The sequence below is a fragment of the Hylaeus volcanicus genome, chromosome 6 (assembly GCF_026283585.1).
Source record: "Hylaeus volcanicus isolate JK05 chromosome 6, UHH_iyHylVolc1.0_haploid, whole genome shotgun sequence".
Lineage (NCBI taxonomy): Eukaryota > Metazoa > Arthropoda > Insecta > Hymenoptera > Colletidae > Hylaeus > Hylaeus volcanicus.
The window spans coordinates 24,663,726-24,682,091 of NC_071981.1; the positions used below are offsets into that span (position 1 = coordinate 24,663,726).

At 37.3% G+C, this 18,366-nt stretch overlaps 2 protein-coding genes across 2 annotated transcripts in view; both read right to left on the reverse strand.

The window, feature by feature from the left end:
* Nucleotides 1-5,522, reverse strand: part of LOC128878781 (uncharacterized) — a 29,053-nt gene extending 23,531 nt beyond the window's left edge. The window contains exon 1 of the mRNA XM_054127293.1: nt 3,664-5,522. Coding sequence (XP_053983268.1) covers nt 3,664-3,814 — 151 coding nt within the window. The 5' untranslated portion in view covers nt 3,815-5,522. The remainder of the gene's footprint in view (nt 1-3,663) is intronic.
* The window catches only part of LOC128878785 (transducin beta-like protein 2), a 61,157-nt gene extending 45,991 nt beyond the window's left edge, over nt 1-15,166 (reverse strand). Inside the window, exon 1 of the mRNA XM_054127301.1 lies at nt 14,515-15,166. Within this exon, the coding sequence (XP_053983276.1) occupies nt 14,515-14,584 (70 nt within the window). The 5' untranslated portion in view covers nt 14,585-15,166. The remainder of the gene's footprint in view (nt 1-14,514) is intronic.
* Between the last annotated feature and the right edge of the window lie 3,200 nt (nt 15,167-18,366).

The following is an 18,366-nucleotide window of genomic DNA, read 5'->3' on the forward strand; positions in this document are numbered from 1 at the left end:
TAGGTACCATTTTGTTCCATATATATATATATATATATATATATATATATATATGGAAACTTCGACGAAGTTATAAAAATAAATCCCACGATATATATATGGAACAAAATGGTACCTATGTAATTCAATAAATATACATATAAATAAATATATATATGGAACACAATGGTACCTACGTAATTCAATAAATATACATATAAATAAATGTATATTACAATTGAAATGTGCGTTTGAAGTTTTCTTATATATATATACATATATATTATTTGTTTTCAGCCATTCTTATATATATATATGTACATCTCTTTAAAGGTGGAAAGGTTGTGGAACAAACTGGTGCCTATGTAATTCAATAAATATACATATAAATAAATGTATATTACAATTGAAATGTGCGTTTGAAGTTTTCTTAAAAATTGGCACGAACTTTCTGGACAACCTAATGCAATGTAACTAGTAATTTTCGAAAATTTCTATTATTTTTCAAAACGGATAGTGACTTGTAGTACTTATTAAAATAACTTTGGTACTACGTTAAATTGAAAAATGTTGTTACTCCCTACCCCCTCTATTCGAAACTTAGCCAACGTAATCAGTCGAAAGGGTTACGCACCACTGGTTTAGAGAGCAAGTGCATGGGCCAGAAAACCTAGCGCCGTTTGTTTCTTTCGCGCAATAAATTCATTGCCATGGCGACGAAGATATTCAGCAACGATGCGTAAGAAGCGACCACGTTTCCATCAGCGATCGACACGTTCGATAATCGCGCACGGTGATGAAACTTCGAACGCTTCCCCGGGTTCAAGATCGCGCCTATAACGCAACGATATCGTTTCGCGATTTCGTTCCCGCGTAAACATCACCGCGAAACAAAAAATATATTACTCTGCCGGCACTTGCTATCGTTATAAAATATAAACCATGAAATTGCTTTTCTGCTCGTAATCCTTGACCGGCAACGTTTTCTCGAATACATTAGTATTTTATACAGTTATAAAAAGAAATACACGAACTGGTTTCGCGGATGATTTACTATAAAACGCGACGTTCATTTTTCATATCTCAACTCTCGACGACAATTTCTCGTCGAATAATTAGTATTTTCTGTACTCGGCTTATAAAAACCAATGCAAAAGTTCTTCGTTCTCGATAGAATAATCTTTTCTTAATAAATGAATATCTTTAAGAAATAAGAAACGAACTGTTCGAATAGGCGTCGAATTAATCGTGACGCGTTGGTCATTCGTCAGCCATTATTAGAATATCATTTTTTACGTCTCTGTTCGAAGACCCCGAAGGTACATTATCTTGGAAATATGAAGAAAATGTAATGCATAGGGTTCAGACCGCTTTGATCACGAGGCAGGAATGAAGTGTACTGCGGCACGAAATATTGCGTGCCGACGCAGCTGCGCTTCTCCCTTTGTCTTCTTCGATTTACCCCATACTACCTCTACTTCTCCCACGTCCATTCTTTCTGGACTTAAAACCTTCCATGGGCCACTGCCACCATCGCGCTACTCATATTTCGAGTGAAACAGAATAATCGTCGGAGTATCGATGTTACAAAGAGGTATAATAAATTAATTGTTGCGAAAAAACCATAGATATATCATAGAGTAAGGGATTAGATCATACTTGTCCTCTATTTATTTTACTCTATTTATCATTTATTTAAGTTACTATTTATATGTACTACTATTTATTTTATATAGGAAATATTTTCAAATAATTCCAGTACATCGAAATCTTTTTTGCGGTGTTCAAGTACTAAATATTTTGCCTAAACTACAAATCTAAAGAAAATCTCTCAACGAATCTGGTACACTGCTCTCAATCTTTATAGTTTACGGCGATACGGTTTTCCGTACCAGCCTATTGCTATGATAAAGTACACGCGATACGGAACTTTATCTGGTAGAACCGAGTGGAACGTGTACAAAATAAGAAAACGATAAACATAGACATACGAAACATCCACCAACGATAGGAAATTATTTTTCATACGATATTCCGTGACAAAATTTTCATCTGTTTCGTATAGAATTTGTTACGCCTAACAACGACTTGAGAACCGCATTCTTCGCGAAAGCGTAATTTCCCGCCAGTTTTAAAATTTTTTATGCAACAACGATATAAACACAATTGAACTTTTATTAAATATCTTGCGACACGTGCATTACTATTTTACTCTAGTTTCTTTCGTTTCTTTCTCCATCTAGTCTAACTATAACTTTGACGTTGCAGTTTTATTTTGTTCGCTTATATTTTTTTCGAAATTCATTATCTTTGTTTTATTCCGAGATAGTTCGATTTCCTGAAAGTTACCCTATCAACATGCTTCGAGATAATGTATCGAAATTCTTGTATATAAATTCGTTTCTTGTGTCAATATTGAGAGTACGGTCATTAAACAAACAAATAAAATGGATAACATGTTCGATCAAAGACATTCATTCAGATGCGTAAGAAACTCGCACCGATTACGTTTGCCGCAGGGTATCGATAAATATTCGTAAACAAGCAATTCGATACAGTGTAACGATAAAAACTGTCCGGTACGTTTTACGAGTTAGGAAAGAAAAACAGTGTATCGGTATCAGTTCACTTAAGCTCGTAGATAAAAGCTTGAGAAACTTTTTCTCGTCAGAGAAATTAGGTATGCGCCGCGATGTCGCGTAACTCGTTACAACTAATTCCTCGTTCAACGTTGAAACTGCATGCGACGGAACGACTATCGTAATTTCCAAGCGAAAAATATGAAATACAAATATACTTGTAGGTTTTCTAGTTGGTATTTCTCACGTATACTTTGACATCTCTAGGTTAGATCTGAATACTTACGACTGAGATCTTATCGAACATTAATCGCTGCTTATTTACTCGTTGTTTTTGAAAATGAGCGTTTTACCGACACTAAAATTGGTAGATATCCCTTGGAAACGACGATCAACAAGAGGTACATACATAATTTATATATTTGTCCTACGGTGGAAAACACTTTGGACGAATAAAAAAAAACAGAAAAAGGAAAGTATGTAAATGGAGATTTACATTATATTTAATTATACGTAACACGTACTATAATATAATTCCAATTAATTAATAATTGTTTAATATTTGTAATTGTCAAGATTTTATGTATAGATATATAATAAATTTATTATATAACGAATAAATATATATAGTATAAATCAATATTTAAATACATCTTTATGTACTCGTACCTTTTAAAGTATCGGATTCCTAAACTTTTAACTTGCGTTTTCGGACTTTTCGGGTCAAAAACTACAGGATTTGATAATTTTTACAAAAAAAAAGGTGGGTCGACCAAGAAAGAAAATCGCGTAAAATTCAAACCGAACGAAAAACGGAAAGCACGTTTCGCGAGAGGTTAGACGAGTCGAGGATTCTTGACTAAAAACTACGCTCGATTCGTGTCAGAATCGAGCACGAAAGAAGCTTGATAAAAAAATCGAGAATCGCGTGAAAGCGATCAGATCATCAGAAAATCAATCGAGAATCGAACATCTCGTAAGAAAAGAGAAGAGAATCGCGTGTTCGACGGCGTGAGAGGCTGTAACAAGCACGCAAGCGTGGTTTCCTCACAGAAATCGTGCAGACGCGTTACGACTAGTAAAAATGAATTCTCCGGATGCTTACTTTTCATCGAATCCGCAGATCGGTTGGAACGTGACAACCGGCTAACGATGTAACCGATTACGAGGATGACTCCGGCGAGAAACAGCGTGCTCGCCAGCACCAACACGGACACGCTGGCTCCCGGCGTGATTTTCGCCCCTGTATCCTCCATCTTCACCGCGTGATCAACCCACCACACTTTGTTTTTACCTTCACAAGCACTTACGACGCACGCTCGATTCAATGTAGGCCCCGTGAAAAATCGCCGTGAATTCCGAGCACGAGACGCGACCGAGAATACACTCCGACCGCGTGTTCCAAAAAACACGAGATATCACGCAACGATCGCGGACAGTGCGTCAACTCCACGGCGGTCCTCGACTACACGCTTTATAGACGGGACGCTCGAACGTTGTCGTGTCTTCGGCCACGAGTCAAACGAGTTGTAGATGCGAAACTCCATCAAATACTTTCTACGGTCACCGAGCGTTGTCGCCAATAGGGACCACCGCTGCGTTTCACTCTCGCCTCTTTTCGTTTCGTATTATCGTAATTAACCACTTCAGACACAATTTTTCTTAACATTCAACCCCGATTCGACGTTTCTTCTCGCACCGAAATAAAGTTTATTATACATTCTTACTTTTTGAATCGACGCTGGAGTTGTCAGTTTCCAACCGTCGCAAGTGCCTTTGAGCGTTCGATGTGTACGTGTACTTAACACGCGTGAAAGCCTCCCGCGCACAGCGCGCGTCTTCGTAGTCAAAGGGTTAGGTTAAGTATCGTCGATAATTGTCTTCTCGATCCGTCACCGTCAAACTTGCCCAACGAATATCGGAAATTCCGTATCCAGGTGTAATCCGTGATCGAAACGTGACTTTCGTAGACGGTTCAAAGGAAGAAGGCGTTCGTTCGAATTCGTGGCGCGAATTTCGTAATTGCCATCGTCGAGATCTCGACACGACGGAGGGTTTCCGAACCCAAAGGTCTCCCTAGTTCACGCATAGCACGCTGAAAAAACAATGCTCGCATTCCTCGGTCCCCTGTTCGTTTTTTTCTTGGCACCGTCGGCAGATTTTGTCTACACTGACGACAAAGTTACCGCTTCGAGTCGTTTCTGGGTCACAGAGTTCGTATTTCGTGCACGACACACTTTATCCTTCGAAATTCGTTCCCCTTTGTACGTGCGAATATTCGAACGGCTCGACGTTCGATTTTTAACGCCGCACTATGTCGTAGAATCGGCTTAAAACGGGAGAAACAACGCCGTCCCGAGTATCCGTCGAGCCTGAATAACCAAGAGCCGGCTACTCCTGTTACGTTTTCGTAGAAAGAAACGACAGAGTGTCGAGCTCCGTCATGGGGTGATATACTCGCGGGAAGTCCGGATGCGAAAAGGTCGTCGTCACCTTGTCGTATCTGTTGGTGTACTCACGGTGCGGTTAAAAAAGAAGCCCGTGCGATTTACAACTCGGGAGCAATCGACGTTACCGCGCAACTTACGTAAGCCATTCGGCCGGTCGCGTGCTCTGGCGGCACACTCGCAAATTAGACGGAATCATCGCGGCGAACGAGACACGTTGGGAGGTACGACCAGTGAATGTAACGTTCGTAACAGCTCGAAACGCGTGTTTGCCCAAACGTGCGATTAGTACCGGTATATACGCGCTTGGACCCTTGCTTCTTCGCGTTAAACCCGCTCCTACCGACTGATCCCCCACCACCTTTCAACCCCCACGTTGATCACCGTGCTCTCCCACCGCGTTCCAACTTGCGCCGTCAAACGTTTCATACGTACTGACTGCCGCTGCGAGTTTCCTATACATATTTCAATGTATACGACACGTCGCATGGCGCTTCTAATCCTTACAGGATAGACACCCTCTAATAAGTCACGAAATAACGTCAAGGTTAGCTCGAGTTACGCCATTTTACACCTAATTCCGCGAAAAATTTCAAGATCATACAGTGTTCTAACATCGGAGGCCAGGAGGCTGGAGGCCAGGTCACTTTTTTTTTACGAATAAATTTAAATACTGTTCATCTTCATTTTCTAAATGTTTGTTTCACATTCAACTGTATCTGAAATTATATGTATTTTAAACAATTATCTTCCGGTACAAATTTGTGACAAAAATGATTTGAAAAGAATATTTAAAAAAGATGGTTAAGTGTAATACGGTATAAGAATAATGCAATACTTTGCAATCTTTTACTAATCTACTTTGCAATGTAAACACTTGTGAAGTGTGGTTAAAGTGTAACTATATATATATATTATTCAGTTGAAAAATGACCAATCAATGATGAAAGCAATACTTTATAGAAAAAAAAAGTCGATCGAGTTGGTACAATTTTAAGTGTCAGTTACTATACATATACGACGAATTATCGATTTCTTGTACCTGTCGAATTAAATTTTTCCAATTTTGAGAATGGTAGGAATTAGTTCAATCTTACGTCGTGATTCACGATGAAACGTTCAGACCGAGCTCGAAATTACGACATTTTTATTTTTACGTAATGAAATCGCGTTAGTTTGAAAGTGGAAGATGACTGAGTTCCGGAAATCCTATTACGTTTAACCCATTCGCACGGAGTCAGTGTCAGGATTTTCCTGGAACGCGATACCAGAGTTCCGAGAAGCGCGATGAGCACATTTTCTTTACTACACGCACAGTTATTCGTACTAAAAAACGTTTACCACCTTTCCCTTTCTATGTTCTCCCATAATATTCGATACGTACAAATTAAACTTTCACGAGTAATATAAGTATGTTTTGCTTTACTTTTACGAATAAATTATTTATGTTAATATATTTTATTAACACTTTACCGACAGGTAGTATATTAATTGGCTCTTTCCCATGGTAACCAATACTTTGTTATCTATTACTTGGACAACATCGTATGCTCTCATCATTGTATGAATTATGAAATGTTATATAAATATTAATCAGAAAACGTTTCTAATAGACGGAATAAATATTGTATAATACTAACGTTACCAAAATAAGATATATTGTTGAATTTTGTTACATGTCCAATTACTACCAGTCGGTAAACTGTTAACTAAATTATCTAAATAAAATTTATTATAAATAGACTGCGAATATTTATGCACTTCCGACAAGCGTGGATATACAAGAATATACAAGGTTGTGAACAAATGCAGAAACACATAAAATATAAAAAATAAGGTACACGTTACAATATTTATGAATTTGCTTAAATATTCGCAAAGCATCATCTGGGTTGATGAATTTAAATTTAATTGAAAATATATGGTACGAACTAGAAATTGTTGAAATAATCACAGACGAATTTCACTGTGATCTTTTTATCATCGTTCTAAACGTGTTCTATTTATATCTGTAGCGTTTGGTATTAGCCACTGCATAATCGAGAGTGATGGACGAATCTTCACTGTTGAGAGACTGCACGTTCGAGATTCTCGATCGAGCCTGCTGCATCATCGTTATCGATAAGTGGTCAATGTAGCGCCAAGACCAGTTTATCGAACACAAGGTTTCTAAACTTCGTTGAACGGGAGAGCTAACATTACCGACGTGGTCAATATTCGACGTTACCGACCAAGTAAATCCTGCCAACGACTCTTGAGAAATTTAGTGTTCTCTCGTAGAGTGAAAATAGGTGTTCCGTAATCGAAACACATGCCGCGCATTATCAACATGCAGCCAATCATAGAATTACATTATCCAGCGTGACCTAACGACTAGCCTTACAAATATGTGCTCGTAACGGCAAGATGCGTTAAATTCAACCCGTTACTCGCCCCGTTACTTTTCCTCATTTCAAACGTCTTCGTCCTCGATTTGACTCTCTCACGTGCGAGCTCACCAACCCGCTTCGATAGCGTGCTTATAAACAGAAGGTTTCGCTATATACAAGGTGTTCGATTTTAATCGATTCGGTCAAACATCCACAAAAATTACTCGACGAACAATATTTTCAAAAGCACATTTTGAATAAGCATTCTTTTCTGCTAGAACATAAATGTATTTGTATTTATGCGAGAGGCGCGACCCGCTACAGTCCTGCCCCAGTCACGTGGTATTGTTTATCACGGTACCATCTTCAAACCGATCGCGATACGTTCCTATGCTCGATCCGCGAGCGTAATTTCGCAGAAATCAGCGTATCATAGTCAGGCGCTGTTCCTCGTAAGCGTGGCCTGGATTATGCGTTTCGTTGAATGCGCAAACTCGACATACTTTATCGTCATTGTTTACAAAATACTTAAGAGGCGTTCGAGAGCACCACCGAGCTAATGCGTCTTAAAAGCTCTTTGTGACTCAAGTTCTTGTTTCTTCAGGAGGTTCTGATACCGTACCACTGCGCAGTAAGCGACAAACATTTTTTCTCACTCGTTCGATAATTAAACAACGAGCCTGGATCCAAGGCGCGTCGCGGCGAAACTCACACACGCCGTATTTATAAACACAACCGTCTCTTTCTAACTAGTTCTTTTTCGAGCCAACGGTTTATTTCTATCGCTCTCTCGACGTCGCATAGTCAGTGACGGCCCTATACATACACGAGAGACGAAACAGCCGGGCAACTGTATCAGGGCCTAGGGCAACTGTATTGTAATTCTATTTTTATTTAAATAAATTTACTTATTCCACGAATAGAATAACCCAAGTCTCGACTTGGTAATCCTTACAACTTTATCGTCATTTATATAAAAAATTTGATAGCTATAAAATATTACTTATTATTATTATTATTCGTCTAGTAGATTACAAATGTAACTTGATAATAATTGTAAAACCGTAACAATAAGTAAAATTTTGTTACATTTGAAGCAATGTAATAGAAAATGCGATTCAATTTATTATTTTATGTTTACTATTTATATTACAGTAGTATATAGCAGCGATAAATACAATGCATATTAAATACTAAATGGTATGTTATTTAATTTTTTTGAAAATTCTGTCTTTTACCATTTTGGCGAAGCTTGATTGCTAAAATAACACAGCATTCATCGCTTCGATTGCACGAGAACCTCGCGTATCCCTTTATGAACACCGCTTTCGTGATCTCGGGCCAACGAACGCTGACTCAGATTTTAAAGGTCGTTTGCCCTAAAGTGTTTCTCGTAGAGTTCGAGTTTCCGGAGAACCATGGGAAAAATTAAAGAACGACGTACAGAGGTGACATAAATTCCCGTAAGTGTTCTGCACTTAGCGTATACTCAATTTTCCTTTTACGCGATAGCTACGCTTCTGAAAATACTAGAAATTATAGAGTGAAAAGAAAAAAAAGCATGGAAAAAAAAAAGAAATTTCTATCGGAATCACGCAACGATAAGAACGGATTAATCCAAGGACCAATGGTGTCGTCCTTGAATTAATATGTTCTTATCGTTACGTGATTCCGATACATATTTTCCATTTCTTCTTTTTTTTTTTTTTTTATCCGAAGTTTCGTCAACTGCATACTATGCATGTCTGAGAATACGTATATTACATATTTATGTGGACAGCTTTTTAATGTAAACAGCAAAACAAATTACTCGAAACATTTATCACTAATTATTAAAATTACATTGACACCAAATTTTACATGAAATTTTAATATTTTAGAAACCGTGAAACAGAAAGCAATATCTACGAATAGATAAACTGTTACTTAACGAACAAACAAAATGTTGATGCGTCGTATTTTTATAAACGAATGTATATTTTTGTTTATTCTCATAGAAATGTTTCTTTTTCTATTCAATGACTCGATGACTTTACTTCTGATATGGCCTGATAATTGCTATTGATATGGTCGAAAAGATTTACTTCGATAATTGGAAACGGCTCGACACGAAGTTACAAAATTTTCTGTTTTAACAAAGCTATACCTTTGAAATTCCAATTGTTATCTGCGTAATGAATTAAATTGTCTAGATAAAAATACATAATTCGCGGAATCGCAACTTGAGTCATTATATTATTCAATCGACTCGCCATATCTCACAAAAGCGGTCTATTTTATCCATGTGCAATAAATTTTTGCAATAATCTCGAGTAAATGACACAGAAAGTTCTTTTCTGGAAGAGAGGTTTCTTTTTAGCAGCGTTAACATAAGATATAAATATACATTACATTTATCACTGTAGATTTTTCTTGACATAACTACTCGACTATAAACATACACTGTGTTTATCACTGTATATACATATTTGTAATGTAATCTATAAACACGTACTACGTTTAACATTATGCGTATCTCTAGTCTATGTCAAATTTTATTATTATTTTTAAATTTACTATAACTTGATTAAACTGTAATTTTAATATTTATAGATTAAATAATTGCTCGATACTAATAATTAATCACAAAATAAAATTCAGTATTTGCATCTTTTCTGGAAAAATAACGAAAATTATATATCGTAATTTACAATCCGAGATAACAATCACGACAATAACTCGCAGCTGCGTCGAGGCAATCTTTATCGAACACAACGTGAACAATTCTAACGAGAACGACGAATAATGTTTAACGTATGATTCTTATCTAAAACGTTTATGATACGTCAGTTCGGCGTATCAAAACAACCGTTGACAAAACAAGTACGTAACGCGAATTAACGTGTCTACCTTCGAACCGGTAAAAAGATAGTAGAGGCGATTAATTCCCGCCTGAACGGCTTATAAAAATGAAAGAAAAATATTTAACCAAGAGAACGCTTATCACGCGCACTTGAAAATTTCAGGGTCGCGAACGCGATGCAAATGTGTGTACGTTTATACGCGCTCGTTGTGGGAGTGGATATTTAAAAGCGACAGATCATTCACGAGATAACTGTCAGTCACCTCGACTCGGCGAAACGTGCAATCATACACTTCCATTCAATTAAAAGTAGCGGATTGCGACAACGTCAGCAACCCTATCTAACACCTGGACTCGTCAACTCAACAAATGCAGCCAAACGATGCAGGCGACAATCCATCGCTTGATTTCTGTTGTGTTAAAATTAGAATACTATAATGGCAAACGTCAGGAACCATTACCTATCACTCGGACATGACAGACGATGTAAGAATCCGATGATAATTGAAATAATTGATCTCGATTGAATTGACAATTTCCAATTTTTGCAAATTACTTCAGGACGACTGTAAATTATACAGACTGTTCCGCTTCCTATTCCGCTGAAAATATTACATTGTTTCAACTAAGTACAGGTGACTATCGTTTAGTCTCGACAAAGAGTGGAATACGTGATTTTTATTGAATAAAAAAAGAAAAAGGAAACGGACTGTTCTAATAGACTTCGAAATAGTTGCACGCCATCTGTACATGGCGAAGGATTGCAACGATCAATTCCAATTTACAGAAACCATGAAATTGTTGCAATCAGCTTCGAGATGACTCCCAGTCACCTCGACACAACAAAGAAACCAATAACGGGTATCCATATAAAATACATTCCTTATTAGTGCCGATAACGTCCGTCAAACGCGTGTAATGTGTTATTATCCGCGATGGCGCTTAACCTTGATATAAGATAAGTTTCGTGCGTATGAATTTTCGCTATGCAAACGCGAGCCGCTTCGACAGTAATGTTGCTCTCGTGTTTCTATTTAAGGATACCAGTTTCAACGCGCGAGAATTATTAATGACCTCCAGGCAAAGGTTAATTAAAAAAAAAAAAAAAAAAAAAGAAAAAAATGAAAAATAACCAGTGTAAAGTGACAGTCGTCCCACAGATTGTTAGGTTCGCGTACTTGAGACGGTGATCTGGACCAATCGTTTTTCCCCGTGACTCGACGGATTTTCCTACCGTCTGTGCTTTTTCCCGCGAGTCTCGACGTGGACGCCTCCCTGCGTGGTTTAACCAAAGGAACTCCACCTTTTATCGATAACTAGGTCAATTTATTATTCGCTATGGCTTCCTGATCGCTCGGTATTGTGCAGTTCGAATCAATTACGCGTATTCATTAGGTCATCGGTACAGTTAGGTAGACAACGCTAGAAATAAACGATATCGTTACCGCGAATACAATTCTTCGGTTTAACAATTTTTTAGCAATCTAGTTATTCGCATATTCAGTTTTTCATTGAATTTCACTTTTAAATACTTTAACAATACTACATTATGTTATATTATGTTACATTATATATAATATATGATGATTTGTTACTTGGATCATTTCTAGCAATACAAATACGTAAATAAAACATGTATTTATATGTTTTATAAATATATATATATATATATATGTATATGTATATATATGTGATTTATTATCTCATTATATTATTTACAATATTTAATTAATTATATTAATGTGATTTATTATCTCATTATATTATTTACAATATTTAATTAATTATATTAATGTGTTTATACAATTATATATTTTATTTACATATTGTTAGAAACGATCCTAATAACCAAAGTACTATAAAATTCAACTTTAATGACTAAAAAATAAAATCTTAAGTACGTAGAAGTGAGGATCAGTGATGAGTGATACCTAGGGAGCCGCATACTCTCGAGCCGGCCCTGACCCAAACAGCCGTAAGAGGAAGTTGGGTTGAAGTTGTTTCATTAGTCAAAGGACACGAAAGAAAATAACAGAAAACAAAGATTATTGTATACGTGGTATATCTGTATGTCGCATCGTGTGACGCGTGCGTCTTCCTAGCAATATATAGGGTGTTGCTTTATTGGTGGAGCACTTTGTATTCGGTATTCGAAAACCATGAAAAAGATCGTTTAAACATACGACACGGACGACCTTGTTTCTGAACTGTAGCCAGATTTTTGTTCGGTCATCTGTTACGCCAGTGATTCTCAAACCTAAAGTCCGCTGACCCCTAAAGAAGAAGGGGTGCCCTCGACTTTCATCGTTAGGACAAAAAAATAGAACCGTGACACCGCAGTCGAATGCAAATATTTTCCATTGTATTTTAATTTCGTTTCGTTAAAAACAACCTTCGAACAGCTTTCGGTCGGCAGTAGTGAAAAGAAATAAAAAACAAAAATACTTCGAGTTAGAAAACAAGAGCAAAACAAGTTACGAACGTACATATTGTAGTTAGAAAATTTATATATAGCATTCAAGAATTGCCAATTTATACAGTACTATTTAAAAATTCTAATCTTGATTTATGACTTATATTCTGTTAAACCGAAACTTACGTTCTAAGAATTGTATTTTAAATGTTTCCAACTTCTGGTGTTCAATTTGTAAGTGGAACAAAAATTATACTTTTAACGTAGAAATACAATAAATAAAAAAAAAAAAAAAGAAAAATGTTAAATACATTTATACCTCATATTTTTATTTCGTTCCTGGCCGACGATTCTTGTTCGAGATAGCGGTGTATTTCGTTTCGAATACAAACGCGTCGCATCATCAGATAAACCGCAGCGGTTCAATGGAACCGATCATGCGTGAAATCAGTAACGTTTGCTCCTTTTGTTGAAAGCAACGCCCTGACCTGATAGCAAATGAAACGACTGTGCAGCCACGGAACAAGGTCAAACAGGTCGCGCATTTACAGGCGAGCTATTCTCATAAGTTTTTTCGGCCCGTTCATCGACAAGGTAGATCCCGCGAATAAAGAAACACCCTGTACGTACCGATCGCGAGTACCTGAACCTTGAAATTGGCACGGCGCCATGAAAGAAGTGCGCAATTTCACGACGGGATTATCACGCCACGTTCGCGTTACCGGGAAGAATAATTTTGGGCCGTTGCGACGCAAGGGTGCTGCGTCAAGAAATTTCAAACGAAGAAAACCAACGGGCAGAATACACTGGAGAAAAACACGAGCGTCTGCGCGACATCGCGAGCGCTATTACAGCGAAGCTGTCTGCCGGTAGGGTTGCCAACCGTGATCTTTTTGAGGTGGTAGAACAGTGATGCGCAACCTCTTTTGTTACTGCGCCAAATTAACCTCTCGAGGGATACTGGTGCATATGCGTACGTTTGCTTTTATATCAAAATTAATTCGTTCGTTAGAAGGATTAATAAATATTTACAATTTAATTTCCCAATGACATAATACAATAACATCATCAGAATATTAATACAATAATATCAATAATTTATTTTGGCTAAGTGGATATACTTTTTGGTTATGTTTAGTACTTGTTTGTTTTAAGTGATTTAATATAAATCCACAGAATTCATTTCTATACCTAATGTAAATGGCTCCCCTTAGATTTAGCTAAAGTACTGTTCCTAACCAAACACTACACCCTTATCTAAATAAAACTTTCGAACAGTGAATTTAATAGATAAACAACTGTTCACACGTTATTATAAAACGAAGTTATTTTGCATCTCTTTCAGGTTTCGAAACAGATAATCCATAAGGCGCAAAGTAAAAACATTCTCGAATACTCGTCAAATAGAAATTCGGATTCGAATTATACAATGAAATACCGCGAAACGAACAAACAGAAACATTACGGTCGAAACGAACGAACGTCATCGTTCTCGAAATGAAATATCGTTCATGTCTGATTCAGAACGTATGTAACGTCGGAACGTATCCATGGAGACTATTTTCGTTCCATCTCGGTTCTTTATTTAACCCCGTCTTCTGCTCTCCAATTCTCGCTATCGGTTCCATGAACGCAAAACGATCGAGAGAGCTAACCGTTTCCGTTATCGTCGTCCGTCACATCGCGCGACGCTCGACGTTTCGTCTTCGCCATCCGATATTACGTCAGTTTTCCACGGGAATGGTTGTAAAAGACGCGTCTGGCGCGTTCGAAGAGCACCACGAAAAACCGCGTTCGAGGAACCGATAGCTCGCGCCGTATCGCCAGAGGACACTGGTCGACCCACGTGTGCAACGTTACCATCAAAACAAAAACAATCACTCACCGCGCACGCCGAACGGACGGTCCACGTCGATCCTTTGTCGATCCTCTTCCAGCGCCAAATGCACGGTCATTCCTTCAAGGACAGTTCACGTGTTGCTGTTCCATTGTTTGCCAGCAGTTTATCGGATGAAAATTGACGTCTGGCACGGTAGAGGGAGGATGTTCGCGGGCTGTTGTACCGATGCATCGATGTCGCGCCTCTTTGTCGGAACAATACACCGTTCCCGCTTGAAGCTCGCGGGACCGTGACGGAGGTGACGAGACGTCACACGCGACGTGTCAAGAAAACGCGACGACGAAAAACGGTCGCGGCGGTAACACGAGCGTGGATAAACGTGGAAAAAGAAGGCCGTGTATACGTGGTGCGTGGTCTATCGCGGTCGAGCCGTGGCATCGTGTACACTGAGTCACGGGCAACGTATTCCCGCCGGTTTATGAAGAGTTTCGTTCGACCGGTTGTGCGCATGTGTCGGTGAATGCACCCGCTGCCGCGGCCAACGCGCGCGTCTATATCGACACGTGTGCACGACGATAACAGAGGCCGATAACACTGCATCAGAGACAGAAGAAACGACGCAGCGGAAACCTTCGACTCCGTATAGCATCGAAGGCCTTCTTCTCAAATTTAGATATCGTAACACCCCCACGGTCAAAAATTGTTCACGACTATCTTCGAGACGGATACGTCGGAGCGCCTTGGATATTACTGGCGGGAATTTCGCTGGGATCTGTAATAAATTCGTTGCTATTTTATTTGTACATATTAACGATGCGTAGAAATATTAGGTGTAGAAATTAATTTTGTGCTTTTACATTCGATCGTCCACAACTGTAGTTTAAATAAAAATATTCACCTACGCGTCGTTTTGTTACAATATGATTTCCATTACAATGAATCTATATACATTAGTTAATTCTCAACGTGATGGCCATTACAATATATTCTATACACGAATTTTTATAGTCAACATATTTCACTTATTATTGTTCTTCTAACAAGTTACAATTGTATTTGGTTGTCCGGAAAGTCCATGTCGATTTTTTGTAGGTGGTACAGGTCTGAATATGTCGAAATGGTTGAAAACAAATAACATGTATACATCCCTTAAAAGGTGGAAAGGTTGTGGAACAAAATGGCGCCTATTTAATTCAATAAATACGTGTATATATATTATATGCCTTTGAATTTTTCTTAGAAATTGGCACGAACTTTCTGGACAACCTAATACTTGACAATTATTAAATGTAGACATTATTTTTTTATTCTATTCTTTTCATTCGTAGCAGTGCTCGAACAACACTATGCTACAGGTAACGAGTTGTAGGTTAGAAAGCTCTACGTAATAGTGGCTCGCATAATGTTTGAAAATCGGGACCACCAATTATCAATATACGCAAGAAAGAAAAATGAATGGAGCGTAATGGTATGAAGTTCGGCTAGCCGTATTTTGTTTTCACAGCTGTCATTCGCTCAAGTCGACGGCTGCTCAAGGTGAAGAAACGTAAACAATGGTAGTGATGACTCCTTATCGAAAATCCGAACAATTTTTACCGATACCCGTGGTATTACTCGTTATTTTTCATCGTATTTGTTTGTAATCAAATGATTGGTTTAAAAGACTAGTAAAAACAATAATGATAATAGTAAATATGTACAGGAAACACCAAGAGTTACCAAAGCTTCAATTATACGAGGCATAACACAAAAGACTTACGAAGTTATGAAAACACTATTCTCTCTAATTTTAGAAAAAGCTAAATCACAAATTGAAAATATAATAGTACCTCATATGTATTGGATCAGTCCTAATTTAGGTACATCAAATTTGGTAAATGACAGCAATATACTACCCTAAGCAAGCACCTGTTAACTCTAGAAATATTATTACATTTTAAACCTATCCTCAACGTTTTCGACGGCAAAACATGCAAGTATGTAGCGAAACAGTTTCCATTCCTGACCATAGATGGCGCTACCAAATTCTCCATAAGGCTATTACCGATATCTATTAAAATTTGTATCCAATCCAGATGAGATTTTGTTTAATTACTTTGTACGCTCCAAAAAAACGTATACTGACAAAATTTTTTTCTGTTAGGTGTATGCATAAGTTTTGTAAAAATCAATTTGTTTTCAATTTTAAATAACTCTTGAATGTTAGCTAACATGGTTAACTGATTGTATTTGACGTATTTCGATGGTCGTATACTAAACAATGTAAATATTGCGTTTATTGTTATGAAATAAGTTTAACCCTACTTTAACCTCGGACACTTTCAGACGTATTAAACGCTTTCTCTTAAAAACACAACAACAAACTCAAGAGTCGTAAATACGATAATACGTATATGTTTATTTCGATTGCATCTAATAACGTAGGTAGTGATGTTTGGCCATTTCGACAGCAACGTTTCGTGGTCGTTTTCTGAACGTTGGAAGTTGGAATACTTTGGATAATATTTTCCGTACTAAATATAACGGTTGAAAAATAGATACGCGCACTTCTGGAAAAACAAAGCGAAAATACGAAACGTGGTTATATGTGCTATAGTTGGAATGGACCTATGGACCTATGATACGCGATCGTCGTAACTCATTAAATCGACGCAGACGATGAATTTAAAAAGATAAGATTTCACACGAAACCGTTGGAAAATACAAATTATTAAGTTATCTCACAAATTAGGAAGAACAACGGCAGAGGTTGTTCGTTAAAACTTTAAATTCGCATTTCAAACACGACATGTAGCCCCGACCAGCCTTCGAATCTCGTTGTTCAACAGTTGCTCGTTAAACATCATTTGTAGTCGTCAGATCATCGAGTAATTCGCTAGGAATATAAATCACAATTTAATTACGTCGATATGAGAGGAATGCTGATCGTATGATTTCTCTATCGATAAGAAGAAATCAATGACTTCCAAATGTTTGACACAAATATAAATCCAACGATAATGCCCTTCACATGGGATAAATCATTTTGCTTTGTTTTCGATATTTTTTGATGATGGAGAATTAATCGATAGCTAGAAATGGACTGTGGCACCCTCTGTCGGGATTTCACAAAACACAGACATAACACATTGAGGTTATTCGTTACTTATTATTTGAAACAAACTTTACTCATCTCTATTTCGAGTCTATTTCTAAGTCTCAACCTGATAGCCATTACAAATTACAATGTATCCCATGTATGAATTTTAGTAGCCCACAAATTTCACTTATCGTTATCCTTGTAGCAAATTATAAGTGTACTTGCCAATTATTGGGTGTAGAAATTAATTTTCTATCTTCATATTTAATTATTTGTAATTTTAGCAAAGAATATACTCCAATTGTGAGTTTTCATCGACTTTATATTGCTTTTATGTAGTAACAGACAGTTGGATTAGTTTTATCGATGTATCTACCAACATTCTAGAACGAAATGTTATTTACTCCTCGAAAGCAATCACTGCTTCTTTTAAATTAAAAAAAAAATTGCACATATTCGTTATGAACATATTACTTCTAAATATCTTCGGTAATTATTAAATATTCATAGAAAGTATAGCATGATAGAAGTACATATTATAAGTAAAGATCTAAAAACAGAATATTTTGCGTATAATCGTGCAATAGTGATTCAAATATGAGCAATACACACGTAAAAAGGGTCAACACAGATCCTTCAATTTTGAATAAAATAGATTTCAGGTGTAAAAACCGTTTCATTCGATGGTAATAAGAAATTGATGCCTTTTGACAACGACATATTAATTATTTATATGTGCGCACGTAGTTAATCAATGAACATAGTTTATCCAATGACTGTAGGCTAACTTAGCATGTTAGCCAACATCGTCGTCCCTG